The sequence below is a fragment of the Caloenas nicobarica genome, chromosome 14 (genome assembly GCF_036013445.1).
Source record: "Caloenas nicobarica isolate bCalNic1 chromosome 14, bCalNic1.hap1, whole genome shotgun sequence".
NCBI lineage: Eukaryota > Metazoa > Chordata > Aves > Columbiformes > Columbidae > Caloenas > Caloenas nicobarica.
In genome coordinates, this window is record NC_088258.1 from 6,400,676 (window position 1) to 6,421,059 (window position 20,384).

Consider the following 20,384-nt stretch of genomic DNA (forward strand, 5'->3'; position numbering starts at 1 on the left):
GCAGCAGGCACCTTGTGCCAATCTGTGCCGGGGAAAAGGGGGCATTTTTCTCTCCGGGGCGACGGGGAAGGCGGATGCGAAAGCAGAGCGAGCTGCCGCCGCCCGGCTCCGGCACCGGCGCTCCGCGGGCCGGCTGCGGGGGGGACCGGGACCGGCTGCGGCGGAGCCCCGGGGCGCAGCGCCTCCGCGGCCGCGGCGGGGAGCCCCGCACCCGCGCATGGCGCGGCCGGGTGCCGCAGGGCGGAGGGCGCGCACCGTCACCCCCAGCCGCTATTTATTTATTGGGAAGAGGCTGGTGTATTTCTTAAGGGGGGGTGGGGGGGCTTTTCTCCTTTGCAATGAAGGCAGCGCTGCAACAGCAGCGAAGAAGCTACGTTAACAAAAAACAAAATCACAAACCGCACACAACCTATCGCCAGCCTGCCCCCGCTTCTGCAAAAGGCAACCCCCCCCCCGGCCAAAAAAACCCCAACAAACACAAAAACCCATTCCCTCCGTGATCATGGCGATCTCTTCCGCCTTATATAAATGGCAGGGGCACAAGGTGGATCCCGTAAGGTTACACGGCGGCTGTTGCGCAGCAGCTCCAGCCCTTCCCCGTTCCTCGGCGCGGCGGCTCCCCCGCCCCAGTGCCGCAGAGGGCCGGGGTGGCGGCCGGGCTGCCCCGCTCCCCCCGCCCCGGCCCTCCTCCGGCTCCTTTTTTTTTTTTTTTTTCTGCCCTTACATGTGGGCAGAGCCCCTCTCGCCCTGCGAGCAGGGGCTGCAGCTGGCGGCGGCCCCCACGACTTGTTGTTTGTGGGTTTGGTGCCGGGAGTACCGGGAGGAGGGACGGGGGAGGCGCATGGCAGGGAGGGGAGCGGTAAATGCTGCTCCTCGCCGGAGCCACGCTCCAGACAGGCCACCGCTTCGGAGCGAGCCCCGGAGTCCTCCCTCCGCCAGGAGTTGCAGTTCGTCTCCGATCCCCTTGGGATTTAAGCCTTCTTGCATATATATATTTTTTTTTCTTTTTTCCCCTTCTTCCTCCTCCTCGCTTTTTCTCCCGTGCAAAGTGGAGAAGGAACTGCACCAAGGCAGCCCGCGAGATCTTGCAATATTGCTCCGATTTATCACTGCTATTATTCGTAATTAGTTATTATTTTTAACCTCACCCCAGCCGGGGAGGGAAGCGGGACCATTCTCAGCAAGAGAAACCTTTCAATCCGTATCAATAAAGATTTTTTTTTTTTTTCCTTTTTGAGAAAGGGGCAGAGGGTGGAGGGCAGGCACAGCGGGGTGGGGGAGCAGCCGGCAAACAGAGAAATCCCTCAGTCCCGGCGCGGAGCGAGAGGCCGCGGCGGCGGGGGGAGGCGGGACCCAGCGCCGCCCGCCGCGAGGGGGGCAGCCGCCCCAGACAGGTGATGGGCGTTTCGGCTGCGCTCCGGATCGACTCCTTGGGTTTCACTTTGGTCTGATCTAAGCAAATATGCAGAAGTACCGGCTGGTCTAGTCCTAAGAGCCAAGAGGAGCGAGCGAGAGCGGCAGAAAGGAGAGCAGCCACGCTCCCGTAGCGAGGGGAACATACAAACAGCGGCAGCGCCGTAATTAAACCACCACCGCCCCGAGGCAGCCCCGACCCACCCTGGATGCGGAGGACCCCCGAGCCACCCCGCTGCCTTTCCCCTGAGGGATGGTACTGAATTCCTGCGCGGCAGGAGCCGGCCTGCAGCTCCTCTCCATCAGCGTTGCCTTCCATCCGTGTCTAAAGTGCACTAGACCGAGATGAGGACCTGGGCTTGCGTTTTGCTGATAGGTTTTGGCTACCTGTCCTTTACCTTCTGCGAGGTAGGTGAGAGCGGCTTCCTGCGTTCTCGGTCTCCGGGACACGCCGCAGCCGGGGGTCGGGGCGAGCCGGCGGCGGAGAGCACGGGGGAGCGGGCTGCCCACCTGGGCTCCGCGGGCATCTCCGCGCCCCGGCCTCGCCGAGAGCGCTCGCCGTGCCCCAGCCCCTGCGCGCCCCAGGCAGAAAGCAAGTTGCCATTTCATGCATGCCAGAGATGAAGGGGAATGACCGTGCATTCCCCTCCGGGGCTGCTGGCTGCCCTTAAAAATGATACATATAATATATAATGTGCATATATTACATATTCACGCCCCGCGGGTGCAGAAGGGCTGCGGCTATTCGCAAACAGAGCGGTGCGCGGAGCCGCCTGGCAGCGGCCGCCCCCGCGGCGCACGGCGCTGCACGCAACCGGCCGCGGGCACCGTTAGTGCCGCGGGCAGAAGTTGGTTGGATCCCCCCGCCCCAAAACGCCTCTCCCCGGTGTTCGAAGATCACCCGGCTGAGAGCGGGCGAGGGTCCGGCGCCAGCCAGCCCGCCCAGGGCTGCTCGGGGGCGAAGGGGTGCGCGGAGCCCCGGCTTGGGGTTGCTACAGGTGGCCCCGGTCGAGGCGAGCGCGGTGCTCGGGGCTGCACGGCGACTCTTTAACTTTTCCCGGGACCGGGTGTGCTTGGCACTGGGAGCCCCGACGTGGGCGCTGGTAGGACGGCGGTGGCCCCGTGGGACACGGTCCCCCTCTTCCTCCCCGGGTCGGAGGAGTCCGCGCCCGCGGTGGGCTTGGGCAGACTCCAGCAGCCGGCTGCCCGGGGTGGGTTTCCAGCCGTCGAGCGGGGCTCGGGGAGAGGAGGCGCAGCTCTGCCGGGCACAGGCCGGAGCCCCGCGGAGCTGCCCGCCGGGGCGCGCCGTGGCGCAGTTCCGCAGGCGGCGCGCAGCCCCCGCGGGCGCGCAGGCGGGGGCGGCGGGGAGCGCTCCAGCCCCCGGCGGAGCGGAGAGTGTGCGTGTGTATTTTTTCCCCTGCTTTAATCCAAACATATCCAACAAACACCCCGCACCCTCCATAAAACCCCAGACCCCCAGCCCCGAAGCGCTAAATCCTCGGGGCTGCGCGGTGACCCGCGGTGTGTGTGTCTTTGAAGGAGGCCGAGATCCCGCAGGAGCTCATCGAGCGGCTGGCGCACAGCGAGATCCACAGCATCCGCGACTTGCAGCGCCTCCTGGAGATTGACTCCGTAGGTAAATTAGTCCCGTCCTCCTTCCTTCCGCGCCGTCGGCCGCCGCCGCCCCGGGGGGGAGGCACCGCGGGCGGCCGCGGCGCAGCGCCCCGAACGCCTCTCGCCGCTCCGGTGGCGCGGCCCGGGCTGCTTGGCCTCGAGGACGAGAGCCGTGCAGGGTGCAGCCTCAAGAGCCACGGTGCCCTGGGCAGGGGAGCTTTATTTCACAAAGGGAGGCGGCGGCCAGGGGGCCGAGTGGGAATTAAAACTTCGCGGGGGGTTCAGGGTGGAGAGGGACCTGGTGACCCTCCGTGTTTTCAGACCTCTCTGTCTCTCAGCGGAGGAGAATTTCTGTAAGGTTTGTTGTTGGTCTTGCATTGCTCTGTTATCTTTAAACTACTGTCCTAGAGGTATTTAAAATATTTGAAACAATATTTATGAATGAAGTAATGTCTCTTCAAGCTCTGGGCTTTATTAAAAGGAAAATAAACCGTCCACGCTGACTTTAAACAGGAACCTGCATATGAAGCTTACCCTTAAAAATACACTTTTTTTCCAAAAGAAAATATTGCAGGGTTATTTTCTGCATCATTAGGCATGCAAATGAGTGTAGTGAGAACGTGCAGTTCAAACAGATCATTGCAGCAGTAAATCAGATCTAGAAGCACTGTGTTAACTGTGTTTCTTATCATTTGGTTTCACTTGATGCACTTTGTTCCTGGTGATTTCTTCCCTTAGTTGAGAGAAAATAAACCGGGCGCCTTTGATGTGCCCAAGGGAAACCTGCATCTTTCTGAAGAGCAAACATGGAGAAAAATGAATGAGTTCTTGCTTGCGTTGGTACTGGGCCATCTCCTTTTAAACCATATGCTGTGTATTTTTGTAAAGTCTGTGCCAGGTTCAATCACCTTCATTCAGTGTTGCAGGATCCTTCTGGAGTTTAACTCACCCGTTTTTGTATAGTGCTGTATTAATGAGCAGGAATGGACTAGGAACATGTTTTACTGACATAGCTTTCAATTTTCATGTTGATTAGGGACCGAATGGTTTCCCATTACACTGAAGATGGGAATATTTGTCTCTTGCACAATACTTTACCAGAGAGGCTAATTACTAATTACCAGATTTGTTGGCATTGGTTTAATATTTTTGGGGAGCAGTGCTTCATCGTTATTGCTTATCACTGCAATTGAAGAGCTTTCACAACAGAGAAGGGGTGTGCAATACATATTTCCCCACTGAAGGCTGTTTTGGACCAGACAAGTGCACTACTGGTAGAATCTTTTTCCCAGTGAACTCAGTGGAAGGCTTGGTTGCTGTTCCAGAAAGGCTGGATCTGAGCGCTAGCATTTTAAAATAGTGCACGTTTCTGCTGCATTTGACTCAGTATTCTGTGGCTACCAGAATACATTATTTTTTCAAATACCCCAGCGTAAGAAGCACATGCTTCATTTTTAAATACCACTTAGAAGGAGAGCAAAAGTTCACATGGCTCCATTGCAAGAGAATCAAGCAGACAACTGAAGCAACGGCAGGAGCTGAAGAAATTCGTAGATGTAGCAGAGGAGAGAAATTTATTTCACAAAATAATGATTTACTTCATGGCAAATATTAACCAGAGGATGCATGACCAAAAATTGAAGAGGTCTGCCACAAGTTTACCATTTGATTTTGCTGTTATCATGCAATTTGTCAGTTTAGAAACCATTAGAGAAACAAGACACATAAATATTTTACTATTTCAACATGAAACAGTAATGCTTTAAGACATGAACTCAGTATTAAAAAATAAAAATATTCAGCCTTTCACCCTGTTCTTGCTTGTGTACTCCTTTTCTGAGCACAGGCAGGATTGGATCTTCACAGAAAGTAACTGGTGCTTCCTACCCACATTTACATTTTCTGGGCACAGTCCTGCAGTCTTCACTGTCATGAGTAATTCTTATTAAGGGTTTATCAGAGTGGCTAATTGAACATTGAAATTAACATGTTTTCTTCATTAAACAGGATCGGACCTGTTTACTATATTTAGTATCAGCTTGGATTAGCAAATCAAATGTATTCTTGTTGTCACTGGTAAGATGATATTTCTGAAATGCGTTTCCTTAGGGCTGTAAGTGCATTTAGCGAAGGGCGAGTTCAGTGGGGGTTTGCATAGTAGATCTATTTCTGTTTCTTAGCATATACTGACTTAAATTGAGGATCAGAATAAAAACACTCCAGTGATTATTTTCTCCCTCATTTTAGTGCATGCTATTGCCAGTCCTTCTGCATGTGAGTAGCCCTGTTCAAACTCAGTGGGTGGACTTGAGAATTAAGAATGATCTTGTAGGGGAAGAGTTTGCAGGATCAGGCATGCATGCAGAAAATGTCTGATATTCCTGAGTAACAAGGCAGAATCTGTGGAAAATGAAGGAAGAACAGTCATTTCTCTCTCCTGCAATGCAAAGCTTATGTTTTTAATTGGAAAAGTAAGTTTTGTAAGTCAGAGTGGGCAGGTTTTTCTTCTATTCTGACAGATTTGGTCTCTATATTGTAGCACAGAGATGACTGATAACCCCCTTCATAAAATTAGAAACCACACCCCCAGACCATCTGGCATATTACTTAAAGAAAAACACAACCCAACATGGAGCTGATCATTGTATTCAAAAAAGAAAATCCAGGCCAATTTGTCAGAGCCCAGTGCTGCATGTCCGATTCGAAGAGAAATCCCTGTCAAGGCAACATAAAAATTCTGTTTATATCAGAAAACAGGTTAACTTGCTGCGATTGGGATCCATAGTCAGCGACTGAGTTTCATAGGTGTGACAGAGAGCAGTGTCTGACCCTATTTAAAACAGAAAGCGTGCATGATCCCAGGAAGCCGGCAGCTGTAGTGTGCAGAGTACAGTTTACTACTAACAGACTCAATCACCGAAACGGGGGCATTTCCTAGATTCCGCCTGTGAAGTTCTCCTTGGCTTAGCAGCGTGGTTATTCTCCTCGCGCTTCACCTCTTCCATCTGTCCCGTGGGAGGTAGAGTTCATTTCATCACCTATTATGTTTTCCTCCCGCTGGGAACAGATTTTCCCCAGTCGTCTCCCTGCGTGGGGAAGTTCAGGGCTGAGCGTGCTTCTCTGCATGGTTTAAGGGCATCAACCACAGGGTCACCTTAGGCCATGTGAATTTAACGGCCTGTGATTAAGAACTAGCCGAGCAGCTTTTGTGAAGTGGAGAAATGTCCTAAATTCACGGTAATACTTTCACGGAAAAGCGTGAGATTGCTGCAGAGCTCAACCTATTGGAAAATCTTCTGTTGACTTTGTGGCGTTTGGTGTGGTGTTCAAATCAAGGATGTGACAATGCAGCGTGTTGCCTTTCCTTGCACCTCTTAAACATTATGAGAGGTGGGCATCTGCCATGTGTGTCCTGTGTTTTCCCTCAGACAGAGAGAGGGAATACTCCTCCTCCTTTACAGTTGGTTGATCACATCTAGGTAAAGGGAAAAAAAACTAAACAAAACAGGATCTTGCAGGCTGCTACTTATATTTCCTTTAATAGATCAAAGTTGAAAACTTAATGACATCTAGCTCTGCATTTGGATGTCAGAAGGGCATATTTTGCATCAGCCAGAAAGAAGATCAAACAAACAGATTGATGTTGCCTTGGGCTTTCTGGCTCTAGGACCAATTTGTAAGACAGACCATTTCAGTTTATTGTACCTTACATTGAATTCCTGAAAAAAAAAAAAAAGAGATAATGAGAATTTCCTAAGCTGCTGCTGTTGGAACTAGAAGTCTTGGACCTATACTTCTTGGATCCACATCAAAGTGACGTGTAAGGATTTGTGTTAAGACTGCATATATTGGAGATTGTACCTCACAGAAATTGTTTGGGAAGGAGACGGCAATGCGAAAGTATAAATTAATAAATATAAACTAACAGTAGTCTTAGGATACTTTCCACATGCTTATTTAGGGAGAAAAGTAATCACATATTGGCAGAATGTCACAGGAGCTCTGTGATTTATACTCCACGACCCAGTGGAAAAATGCCAGTTTGACAAAAAAGAACAATTTCAGCTACACTAATGGATTGACCAAGGCTAATGGCAGGAGTTTTTCTACCCATCATTGATATGTTGTCAGTACATAGAAGATTACAGTGAAATTTCTTGATCGTCTGCCATGAAAACATTTTTTTGTTATTAAAATGTTAAAAAAGAGAGCTACATTAATCTGGCTCTGTGCAGCATCCTCCATCTTCGCTTAGTGACAAGCTGTGTTCAATTTCTAAACTAAGAACCACCCGTTTCTAAGTTTTCTGCTCGAAGCCTCATTTTTTGAGGCACTAAGCACCAATAAACACCTTATCCTGCAAATTCGTGCTCGTAAGTCACTACAACTGATGCAAATTAGTTATCAGGCTTCTTTAAGGTCAAACTAGAGTGTGCTGTTTGTAATTACTGTACCATCGTTGTTTTAATGAAATAAATGAAAGTCTTCTGGCCACACATCCAGAGTCAATTGTGGGTTTCAAAGATGACTTTCTGATTTTTCATCCTGCTTGGGCAAGACTCCTGTTGACTTAAAGATTGCTTGAAGTGCAGTGATTTTCCCATTGACTTCACGAGGATATGGAATTCCTTCCAAATGCCTGTGAGGTCAGGGGGACACAAAGTGCCTTTAGCATTATAGTGTCTTCTGGCACCAGCCATGTGCTTTGTAATTCTGTTTATTTAAAAAAAAAAAAATCGATGCCGTGTTGATAGAAATCATACAATTTGTGTTGCATAATGCATTGGGGCTTGACTGGAAGTTGCTTTGCAGTCTGCTGTGCTAGCTGCGTAGATCTCTTTTTTTTAATCCTCACAACAAGACGTGAACTTACGAAATGATATACATGCCTAAGATATGTAGTGAGACAGTGAGATACAGTATGAGCCAGAGGCCTTCTTCACCTTAGAAATCATCTTATAAGCAACACATGCTCCTCGACATGTCATTTTGCTTTATAAACATGATGATAGAATATGGCTAATTGCAGCCGAGTTGAGCAGTTATATATAAGCACATGGCTTAACATATTGGTTAGCTGATCATACTATTCCTTTTAGTCTTACCAGTTTCTTTAAACAAGACAGCAAGAAATCAGTCATGTTAGGAGGGAGCGGTGCCAGCGCGTTGGATGTGGGATTAGGACCGGTGGCTCAGGCCCGCCGTAGCGCTGGCATCAGCGACGGTTTCTCTTTTCAGCAAGATGTCTGTGCCCACCAAGCAGTTCGGATTAGAGGCATTAGTTTTGTGTTTAATCTTTTTTAAACACTGTTTGCACGCGGGCAGAGATACTTCTTGCTCTGAGCCTGGCTTGGATCTTACGCTGAGCAGAGTTCACGCTGCTTTCTTTCGAGTATCACTTCAAATCGCCTCAAGTTGAGGGAGAGGTTGTGACAACTCGAAGCTGCCAAATAGGAGCTCAGTATTAAGGTGTTGGGTGGCTGAGCGTTAGGAAGCGGAAGAGGGCTGGAGGAAGATCAGAGCGGATCCTCATTTTGCGCAGCACCGTTTGGGGTCAGGTGGATGGCCTGGTGCCACTGGAATGGGATGCGGGAGACCTGGCTCCGCTCCCCAGCTCAGATGCAAACTTTCTGTGGGGTCTCAGGCAAGCCATTTTATTTACCCCGCTGATGAGTTTTGTGGAATATGGGGTACAATAAAAGCAGAAATAAAATCTACTAGTTATCGCTGTTATATTACAGGACTGGGACTGCGAATAAGGCCTGCTGTCAGCTAATTGGGTTCCAAAATTTCCAATTGAAATCAATGGGAAACAAGCACTCTACATAGGAAGTAGGAGCCAACTTATTTGGGTAAATTGAGAGTCTGGATTTCACACTGGCTTGTTTCAGACAAGGATCTGTTCAGCTGATTAGGAAAACAGACAGGACCAGCGGGTGATCCTGGCAATACCTCTTGGACCTCTCATTTCATCTTCTCTTAGCTACCTATGATAGTATTTTCCAAGGAGTGAAGAGAGACCTCAAGGCACAGACCTCCTTCTAAGGTGCTGAAGGTACCACTCTCTTCATGTCCTACCAGGCTCTGCTGGTGATTTCACCAGCTTCATGCTCTTTAGGGCAGGATTTCTTGCGGCGGGGAGGAGTTGGTTTGTTTGTAGAGCATACCCTTATGATGTGCATTACTGATACAGCTGAGAATAAAACAAGTTCCAGAGTCACAATCAGCTGTGGATGCAAAATGAACTGGCAGCAGGGAGCATGACAATGCAGAAGACAGAGGAGTGTGGGATGTTGTAGCACATAGAGAAGGTAATTGAGTAATAACCATTTACATTTTTAGTGTACATCACAGTTTTCTTTGGAGCCAGCAGTGAAACCTTGAAACTGGCCAGTGACGTTACAGAGGGCACTCCAAGCAGCAGTGTGCTAAAAATCTTAGTTTTGGTGTACTGGAATCTGCTTGCAGTCCTCGGTTTGCTTACATTGTCCTGATCCCCTGTTTGCAGACTGTGCTTGTCGTTTTCGGAACCCCACGGCACGGGACACGACCTGGACTGCTTCACTTAACAAAATTAAATAGTTGAAGCAGTTGTTTTGTTGTTTTTTATGATAAATGAAATGCCAAGTTTTCCATCTTTGCTTTTTCTCATGGCCCTTTAACCCATGTGGTAGGCTTATTTAGGGAACAAGACAAGCCTGGATGCCGTCCCAGAGTTTGCAGTAGCTTCAGATGCCCCTCCAAAGGTTAGGATACTTCACAGGGGATTTGTTCTGCAACAGAGAGGCTGAAAGGAAACCCATGCTAGTTACTTTTTGCTTTTGATTCTGTCCTAGTACTGCCCTGAAAACCAAGCAAATTTACAGAAGCAGCATTGTTGCTGTTGGGTGTGTAATACCATATTTTCTACCATAGCCTCATGCCAGAACTTCAAAAAACTTCTCGTAAGAAACATTTCAAGTGCAATATTATTGTTCTTACTTCTGCACCTTTCCAGGAAGAAAAGCTTTATTATGCCTTTCACATAAAAATGCAACTGTTCTACTTTAGATACGGTTATGTGTCACAGAGTGTGCACTGTTTCTGGGGGCTTGCACTGACATGGATATTAGAATTAAATTGTGCATGCTTATACATGACATCTAATGTTTATGTCTTCCTTGCCTTATGCCCTTGCAATTGCATTGACAGGAGTTACCTTACACTAATTGCAGCAGGATTTGGTCTTTTGCCTACGAACAGCACAGATTTATTTGTATGGAACAGCACTGTAGTGACCTTCATGTAAATAACATACATGAGGTTTAATATTTTGTTTCCTGTTCTAGGATATGATGATGTTTCAGAAACAAACTTGAGATCTTATAGTGTTCATTCTGCTAAACATGTGCAAGAGAATCGTCCTGTGCCCATTCGCAGAAAAAGAAGCATTGGTAAGAAAACAGCTATTTGTACTTGGGGAGTAAAAACAGGGGGTGCTTTTGGTCAGCCAAGCAGGACATTTCACTGGAAAAATGTGACATGCACAAAGGAAAAAAGGCCATTTCTAGTTTCTGCCTTCCTTTTTGCACAAAACAAGCCGTTGCCTGAGAAGCTGTCTTCTGGAGGATGTCCATAGGAGACAGACAAGCACAAATTCTTTACATTCACTTTCTTGTTGCAGCATGTTAGAAAGCTAGACCTTGGTTAGAAAATGCTGTGATATTCAATGTATAATTCATAGTGTGGGGAACAACTACAGCGCTGTGCTTTAAAAAACATCAACAGTTGGTAGAGTTTTCAGTACAGAAGCTCCACAAAAGGAAACAGCTTGACTCTTTATTCAAAAGAAAAAACCAGTTTATCCAAAAAATTAAAAGCCATTGATTGAAACGCTGGGGCATTGATTTCCTTCATTGCATAGGGCACCGGGCATGTTTACAGGGGGATTTTTTTCTTATTAAACAATGATGATGGTGATTCAACAAAGCCCAAATATAAATTTAAAGAGATGTTAATGAATTTTAGGGTAGGATTTCTATGCAATGCTTGTTGATCTGATTAGATCTGAGTGTTTTACCACTCCGTTTGTGGAAAACATCCATGATCTCACCTATTATAGGTAATTCGGAGTCAATGTATTTGCACTTGAAGCTGCAGTGGTGTGCAGTAGATAGCGCAGCGTGCTGTCAGCGTGGATTTGCGGTGTGAATTGGCAAGCACGCCCGTCACATCGGATGCCTCTGGAGAACAGCGGTTCCGAAACAGTCTGCTACACTTGGCACCTTGCTCTGCAAGGTGGTGAATGTCTCCCCATAAAAGTCAGTGAGAACTGGATATGCTCAATAACTTGCAGGAGTCACCAGCTATCTTGCAGTATTTGATCCATTAGTTTTCTTGAGTTTGTGGCATTGAGGATTGAAAAGAAGAACTTTCACTCTTATTTAGCTGACTGAAATGCATCTCTTTCAAAACTCAGCCTAGATTTTCATGTTACAGGCACAGGCCGAGCCTGAACTTCTTGTACTTCAGAAGTAACTGAAGAAGTGCAGGCAGTGTTCCAGTTCCCTGACACATCTAACCCAAAGCTATCCCTGCTTCCACTGTGAGGCAAAAAAATCCAAGCTGCCGTCAGAGAACTTACCATCAAGCAAGTTGTCCCTGCAATTATTTTCTGGACTCTTTTGAATTATCAGCTTGACTTCTTAGGCAGCCCCTGAGTTGAGAAGGATACGTGGTTTGGATTTTTCATGGCAGCATCATGCAGCAGTCCAGAGTTACTCTATGATCCTCATGTGGCTGAAACTGTTCTTTACAAGTTCACCTTCCCTGAACCCAGAAGGATATTGTTTTAGCTGCAGGTTTTTTGGTCATACTACTCTTGTGGTTTTGCCTCATTCAAGAAATAACGAATTAAATAAAACCCACCATGTACAAAGCTTTGATAAATGCATTCAGAAAAAGTTACATTTGCCTTTGGGATGGCGGATGGACAGACTCCCTGAGGTGGGGAGGTTAAGGTACTGGGAGTGGAAACCCAGGAGTTGGAAGTTTCAAGCTGGTGCAGGTTGTTTGCCTGCTGCGCCAATTTGGGTGTGATACAAATATCCTTAATGCACCTTCTGTGGTGGCGTTTGCCAGGTGTCACATGTTTGTGTGATAATACGTGTACAATGATGAATTGTAAAACAACAGCTGCAGTTACGCAGTCACTACGGGGCTGTATTGGAGGATCATCTAATCCGGAGAAGCCCCTGTTTTGCTGTGACTTCTAAAGAGCCAGGATTGTCTTATCTAATGGTCTTTGCTCCCACCTGTGTCAGGAGCCAGAACCCTTAATTTAGGGCTGGGCTTTTGGGAGTGTTTCTCTAAGGTAGCACACATGGTTTAGCGGTAGGCAGGCAGTACTCGGCACCGACTTGTCAGCGAGCAGTGGGGACTGAGAACATCATCTCAACCCGCCAGCTAAGGGTGCCGCTCATAAATTGAGTTTGTAGAGTCTCTGGGTGCTCTGAGGTGAGAGTGGCTGCTTACCTGGAAACGTGACTTTTCTTGTGTTCGCAGAGGAAGCCATCCCGGCTGTCTGCAAAACACGGACGGTTATATACGAGATACCTCGGAGTCAGATCGATCCCACCTCTGCCAACTTCTTGATATGGCCACCCTGCGTGGAGGTGAAACGTTGCACTGGCTGTTGCAACACCAGCAGTGTGAAGTGCCAGCCATCGCGGATACATCACAGAAGTGTCAAGGTGAGCAAATCATGGCTGCAGAGCCCAAGAAGGGTCCTCTTAAGTCTAAAAACTCCAGGTATTCTTGTGGCTGTTCTGTGGGCGCTGGATTTTTATTACCCATCCTCATAGCTGCAGGGTCACATACAGCGCTTCTCTCCAGTCTGAGTGAGCAGATGGGCTTTTCAAGTGACATGATCGTTGGAGAATCTTGGGTTTGGATTTGATTTTCACAGGATTCCCTTTAGGTTTTTCTTTTTTTTTTTTTTTTAAAATGAAAATAAAGTTGATTGTGTCTTTCCCATGATCTCGCACAGTACAAATCTTAAAGTTAAGAAGATAAAATGACTCAAGGGGCATTGGACTTGAAAAAATAAATAAATTACAGTGTGGAATGCTGTTTTCTTAATTAAATATTATGCAGCCTAAATTGGGCTTTTATATTTGACAACATAACACTTTTGATCTGAAAAAATGTGTTTCAAATTATCTTACCCCAGGGACAGAAGACTCAACGGCTTCATGCTGTATTTACTCATTAGACAAAATCCCTGTTGCAATTTTCCAGTAAATATTACGTGAAATATTTCTTATGTTCATTCGCCTTCACTGTGTTCTAATTTTTATCAGTATTTAAACAAGTAATGTTGATTTACATCTGTGTGTAGGAGATTAGACTCACACTTAGCATTTATATTGTTAAGACTGTGAGTTCTTGTTGCCCTAAGTATTTTAAGAGCAGAATTGAAAAAAACCCAACACATTCTTGACCATAAAATTGCCCAGTACAACACCCAGATCACTGTACTTGCGATGGATTTCTTATTGAGAAAGGTGCTGTTAATGTAGCCCTGGGTGTCCTAAATACAAAATAAGGCATCTAAGCTATTTCATTATTTTTCATAGACACAGGCATGCATCTGAGCAGATTTTTTTTTTTTTTTTTAATTTTCTGAACATCTGAAAAATGTTTTAACACCCAAATAAGCTGGAGAACATCTGAACATATTCCCTCACTCTTTCCAAAAATAATTATACTCTACACTTGCTTGCTGCCCTTCCTTTGTGGGATATGCTTTGCAGAAACAAGTTAAAATGAGGAAAAAAAATGGGATCAATAAGTTGAGGGCTGAGAACAAACCGGGGAAGTCGAAGCACTACAGCTGTAAGCCATCCAGAGTAGGAGCTAAACAGCAAGTGCCTCAGGGTTATAATATCTAGTGCTGTTGCCGTTGGGTTTGATACAGCTTCCAGTTAATTTTGTGTAGCAATTTGTACTTTCAAAGCAGCTCGAGATGCCCAGCAAAGAGTTGAGCTGTTTATTGTGAACTTGCTGTTGGTACTTGTGTACGACATTGCAACCCTGTGCCTGTTCCCTATCCCTGCAGTGATGGGGAAGATTATGGACAGAGAGGTCTGGCTGCTGGGGACACCGAGGGTTCCCTAGAAGCTACAAACCCTACAACAGGGCCCCAGCACACTGCCATGTTAAAGAAATCTGAGTTTCTCATTCAGTCTGCTCATAACGGTTTTAGTCCTTTTAGATTTGCATTCATTTTAGTAGGGCGCAAGCTAAAAGTAGGCTCAGCTGAGCAGCTGCTTTTTGTGGCTGTGTAAATATATTGCCACCAGCAATACCAATATACGTCAGCCAGCTTTGGAGGACTATTTTTTTTCCAAAGCTCCAAGACTGCCCCAAACAGTCATTAAGTAGAAAGGGGAAAAAAGGACAAGAGGTCAAGCAGGAACAGGATGTTCATTGTAAAGGTTGTAGGCTGACCCCACTGTCACACCAGAAATTTCTGAACGGAATCCATATTTATGCCCTCTAGAGTCAGATCCTCTTGTAGCTTTGGTATAATTGATGGTTTTATGAGGCTTTTGCCAATCCTGCAATCAGAGCTGAATGTCTGCTCATGCCATTAAGTAGCTGGCCCAGAGTGAGGGTCGCTGGAAAGGTAGTCGGAGCGCATTTGGAGAGCCTTCTCAGCTGTTCCTGCAGGGCGGCTGGAAAGCCGTCTTGTGTTTTCCCCTGATGTCAGACTGCATAAAAGCCCTCTTTTGATTAAACATTGAAAAGGCTTTCCCCACTTCCTCCTCATTGACAAGGTAGTGAGATCATAGCTGGCCCATTCACACTAGAAAAATGTTCACCCAGAAAGGTCAGCAAGTGGGTTTGCATCATCCGATGGGTGAAAGCAAAGGATGTTTTCTTTGTCTTACTGAGGGCCACTGTAGTCAAGGTTAAGAGATGGTTGTGCCCGTGTAGGAGGAGCAGCGGAGGTGTTTGTGTTGGGGCATTCCTTTCTTGGGAACGTGGTTCAAAGGCTGTAGGGTTCGGGGATGTTCTTACTTCGCCTTCACTGAGCTTGGGAATTGGAGCCGTAGGGAGGATCCGAGCTGGGGTTGCTGGTGGAACAGCTTCCCTGAAATGGATCCTCCAAGGTTTCCCCTTCATGGGGTAGATGGATAAAGGGTGGGTTTCCTCTGCACCATAACAGGGTGAGACTGTGAGAGCACAGCCTCCTGGTCCCAGTGTTTGGCAAGCTGCACCTGTACAGCGCTGCAAAAATCAAACAGAAATAGCACGGCTGGTTGGGAGTTGCTCTTTGATCGGAAGGAGGGGATTGCGTTTCTGTCCGGATAGAGAAATGGTGATGAGGATTGGTGAGTTAGAGGTGTTGGTGTCTGTTACAAATATATTTCCTGTCTGCAAAAGCATTTTAGTAACATCTGCAGATTCTGTTGCTTCTGCATGGCGAGAGCAAGTATTTACCAAGTAGCAGACCATGATTTATTTGGGGGGTTTCTGAACTGAGTATTCCCAAGAGGTTTCTCATGGTGTTGAGCATGATGTTCTTCATGTATTTGGTCACAGCAGTGAAAAACAGTTAATATTATAGAGCAAATCCTGCCTATACTGCTAATTTTGAACAGCCAGGCTGAGTATTAGGGTTGTTTGCAGCAATGCTCATTTCCGAACTAAGAAACTAAAACCACTCCATCTACCTCAGCTTTGCCTTCTGCTTGGCCTTGAGCCATAGCCATATCAGCTTTAGCCATTTCTGAATATTCAATGTTGAGCTGATCTTGGGAAATTTAACCTAGTATATTCTTACAGTAAATTAATATGAGGCAAAGACCCAGAGAAAAGGAGCTGGAAAAAGAGGAATGCAGGAGCGTCTCCTCAGCTCTCATCTGGGGTTGTCCAAAGGGGTTTTGAAGAGAGATGGGAAAAAATGCAAGAATTCAGAGTGAGTTGTTCAGCAGCTACCAGCCCTTGAAGAGGTTAAAAAGGCCTTGCAGAACTGATTGGGTGTGTAGGAAAAATGGCTGTATATGTAATGTTTGCAGGTTTAAGAACATTTTTCTTCCGTGACTGTTTCTGTCATTAGGATAAACAGCACTTTGATTTTAGCTGTGGCTTAACTGGAGATTACTGCCAGCACTTGATTGGGACCTGCAGGCAGGACCAGCTGACAAGTATCAAAGGTCAATTTAAGAATGGGGGACAAGACAGAAAACCAGAAAGAGGCGCCTGCAGAGCCTGAGAGGAACCCGGCCATCGCCAGTCACCTAGCACAGGGCAAGGTCTGGCTGCTCTCAGGGAGAAGGGGGACACAGAGACCCCACTAGAGCCATCTCTCCCCGGAGCAGGGTAACGGATTTGCTGCAGCACCCTCCAGTTCTGCCCCCGGGCCCTTCCTCGGGCCGTGGCCCCGCCAAACCGCCCTCTGAGGCGCCTCCGGCCGCGGCCTTTCCCCATTGCGCCCCCCGGCGCCTTCCCAGCGTGCCCCGCGGCCGCCTGGGCCTCCCGCGCCGCGGGGACTGCGCTTCCCAGCGTGCCCCGCGGCCTTGAGGGGGCGGCCGGCGCCTCCCTCCGCCCGGGCTGGGACCGGCTGCCCCGCCGCTTCCAGGGGCCTGGCAGGGCAGCAGACTCCCCGCCCGGGGCTGTGACAGAGCTTCTGCCAGCCCCGGGCACTGCCAGGGCCGCCCCTTGTGCCCGGCGCTGTGACAGGGCCGTCCCCCTGTGCGCTGACAGGACAGTGCACCCCTAGGCCTCGCTTCCCGGCAGGGAAAACTCTCCCTGCCCCACCCTAAATAACTGTGCACCAGGCTTTTCTGAGGTAGGGGTTTTGCCAGAGGAGCGCCCTGTGAATGTCTTTAATGGGTGTTTTGGGATGGGAGGCTGCCGGGTTCGAGGCGACTGGCCTGCCTGCCACTCGCTGTGCCGCCTGCGCTGGGGAGGCAGCACAGCTGGCAGGGCGTGCACAGCTGGCAGGGCGTGCACAGCTGGCACGGCGTGCACAGCATGCATAGCTGGCACGGTGTGTCCTGTCAGGCACGGTGCCAGTCGTGCCCTCCTGCCCCTGAAGCTGTGACTTGCCAGGCCCCGCAGAATCCCTGATCACCGCTCAGGCCGCCTGGTGCCTTTATGCGCTGTTGACTTACGTCTTCCCCACAGACTTGAGGGCTGTAAAGATTGTGGTTGCACGGTGCAGGTATGTTTTTCCTCCACTGTATCAGTATGCATTTATTTCAGTGTGGAAGAAAAGCATTCAGTTGCTCTTCGGTTTTATTTCCCGTCCTGTATTTCGCTATCCATCACATGAGTTTTTGCTGTTGTGAGGAATTTTCTGTGCTCAGGCTTCTTTTGCAAGTTCCTGCCCATGATAAATACTGGCTTTGTGTTAGGGGTGTTTTGGACGTTTCTGCTTACAGTCCTGTTCTTTTCCTGCTATTACTACCTGATTTCATCTCTCCTGGAGAAGCTCTAGAAAAGGTGTTCCTGTTACGTTTCCATTAGGCCACATGTTTTTATCAGATTTTATTTTCATTTTTACTTAGCCACCACACCTCAAGATAGTACATAGCGTCCACAATGATGCAAGTATGGTGCCACTGATTATACATAATTTAAGCTGGTCAGTTATTTCACTGTCTTTCTTTTAGACAGTTTTTATGTAGTGATACTTTGTGGTTTTAGAGGATTTGAGGATTTTTAGTTTTGTTGCGTTAGAGACAAGTAAAAGAAGCTGATGTTGGTTTGTTGAGGACTGACCATCTCCAAGTATGTGGTAATACACTTGAGAGTAGCTGTGCAAGACAAACACTGGGGAGAAAAATACAAAGAAGAAACAAAGATGCCAGCACAAGGCCAAATCCCATGCTGTTCGCATAGCTGTCCCTGTTTATACCCACTGAAAATCTGACCTGCAACCATCATTGTTTTAGATTAGCATCCTGTGTGGCAGCAGGTGTTAACAGATGACACAAGCACAGCAATTTATCTGGTTTGTGCTGCTCCAGTTTGAGTGTTTGCAACATCTTACAAAACAGCGTTCCTTTAACTTGTGTAGCATGAAGTAGGGCAGTGGAACGTATGCTGGATTGTATTTTAACTACAATAAAAACCAGCTTTGAATTGCTGTATAAATTCATTATGTTCTTCAAAGTATTATATTTTTTTTTCCCTTTTGTTTAATACCAAATAGCCACAGGAACTGCATATATATTTATGTTTGGAAAACCAAGCAAAACAAGGGCAGACTTTAAAAAGCTTGATTACAGTTTATTTTTGTTGCACGTAATTGTCAATAAAACTGGTTTATTCTAACAGCTGTAATAAGCATGGCAGATCTGAAAGCTATTTCATGATTGCTGGGTCTTGTTCTTTGTCTCCGATGATGGAGGTGTCTTAATTACTGTTTGTTTTTGTAAATTTTAAGGATTAGTCATCCTTTGATGCCAGATGACTCAGTTGTACCATACATTTTCAAATCTTTGTGTTCAAAGGCTTGATGGAGTTGGGTTCTGATAGGAGATTTTTGAAACATATGCTTTGACCATGGTTAGTATTTCAGCAGAAGCATTCTTGTTTGTCACGGCCAGCTCTTAATTTGTTTATATGGAGATCTGATAGTTTTGGAAGATACCTTTTAGTGTGGACACTTCAGTTATTGCATATGTCTCTCTGCAACTTTTGTTTGCTGGGTAAATGAAAATCGTCTCCAGATTCTGTTGACAGAAGAGGTGGTGACTAAAATGTGGATCTGAACCGGCTCCATGGAAGCAATGGCAGATCTCCCATTGACTGTAGTAACACCAGGATTTTGCTCTAGCTTCTGTTACTGTCGTTCCGCGGCCCTTGGTGGTTTGTGTCCACAGAGCTAGAAGAGTGATTCGGGGAACGGGGAATTGTTTTGTTTTGTTTTTCTCCAGCCACCACTCTTCATTTCGTGACACTGTTCCACTTTTGGGAGGGCCAGGGAATGATTTTCATAGTATGAAGATTGATTGGGAGCATTAAGTCCCTACCAAACACACAAGTAAGCTATTACCGGGAAAGTCTAGTGTAATTCTGGATGCTGAGTTTGGTAGTCACTGCAGCTTTTGGTTGAGTCACACTTTACAGCTCTGTCATGTTGCTTTTGTAGAGACAACCAGCCCCTCTTGTCTTTCTACTCCCTCATCTAATTTGTAACGCATACCTATACTATGTAGTCGTCTCATTTGCGGGGACAGCCACATCGCAGCCCCCTTTTGTCAAGTGATAGATAAATCATTAGTAGGACTGAGAGGCCATGATTTAATTTCAGCAATTTCCATTTCAGGCAAATGATTATCACCTATTCATGCAGTGTTTAACACAATTGTAATCTAAACGCTGGACCCCATGCACACTGTCTAGCACTCTCTTTGCCCACATTGTGCTGTATTACTTTGCACGGCCATGATTATCATACCCATAACACTTAGCACAAGTCTACGCCCAGCATCCTACAACCCATGTCAGCACCCCAGCTTGGCAGTGTTCTTGGCCCCTGCGCCTTTCCTCCTCTCCTGGCCGCCGGCACCGCGTTGGTTAGGATGTCCTCTTATTCGGTATCCCCATGCCCCAGCGTCCTTCTTTTCCACATTGGTTTCCTTCAGATGGGAGACCCACATGTAGCCAGAGCTTCTTCAGCATGCTCCTTCCTCCAACCTCACCTTGCCCTCCAGACTTTTTTTTTTTTTTTTTAAGGATGCCAGTGCTTTGACCCAAAGTGGAGCAGTGCAGTTGGAAGCAGTTGGATGGACTGGAGAGAAATAGTGTACTTGCCAGCTATCCAAAATAAAGTCAAATACTGGATCCAGTTTGCGAGTGGTAGTTCCCTTGGACCTAAAAACAGTGCATGGGAACTCCTGTAAACGAGTCCCATGTCATTGCAAGGAATGAGTAGGATTGAGTTGCTGCTTTCTAAGCTGGTATTCAGATCCTGGTTCTGTAAAGAGTCGGGCACTTAACTTTCAGAGAGCTCTTGGAGACACCAGTTTGTAAATTATAAAACCTATTACAAACCAACCTAATGCCTTCACTGTTAGACTTCAGCTTAAGAACAGTGGTTAGGTCAACACATACAGAAGATCGTGCTGAAAGTGGCAGTCTTCAAGAACAACCGCTGGTTTGAATCTGTATAAAAGTTTATTGTGATATATGTGAAAACTGAGTTGCTTAAAACTTCAAACCAAAATGAACGGGAAATTGTTTTATCTCTTGGGGGAAAAGAAAATTGTTTCAAACTGCTGAACTTGAATAAACAAATAGTCTGTGCAGTAAATGGTTACACGATGCACAATTAAGATAAAAGATGATTAGTATGCTAA

General features: G+C 47.0%; 1 protein-coding gene across 9 annotated transcripts in view; it reads left to right on the top strand.

The window, feature by feature from the left end:
• Positions 1-905: 905 nt before the first annotated feature.
• The window catches only part of PDGFA (platelet derived growth factor subunit A), a 41,459-nt gene continuing 21,980 nt past the window's right edge, over positions 906-20,384 (top strand). For all 9 annotated transcript variants that reach the window (XR_010606967.1, XR_010606968.1, XM_065644464.1 and 6 more), the window contains exons 1-4: positions 906-1,821; positions 2,953-3,049; positions 10,356-10,460; positions 12,571-12,758. Coding sequence is in view for 7 of the 9 variants with exons in the window: in XM_065644464.1 (XP_065500536.1) it covers positions 1,759-1,821; positions 2,953-3,049; positions 10,356-10,460; positions 12,571-12,758 (453 nt within the window). In the remaining 2 variants the exon portion in view is untranslated. The remainder of the gene's footprint in view (positions 1,822-2,952; positions 3,050-10,355; positions 10,461-12,570; positions 12,759-20,384) is intronic.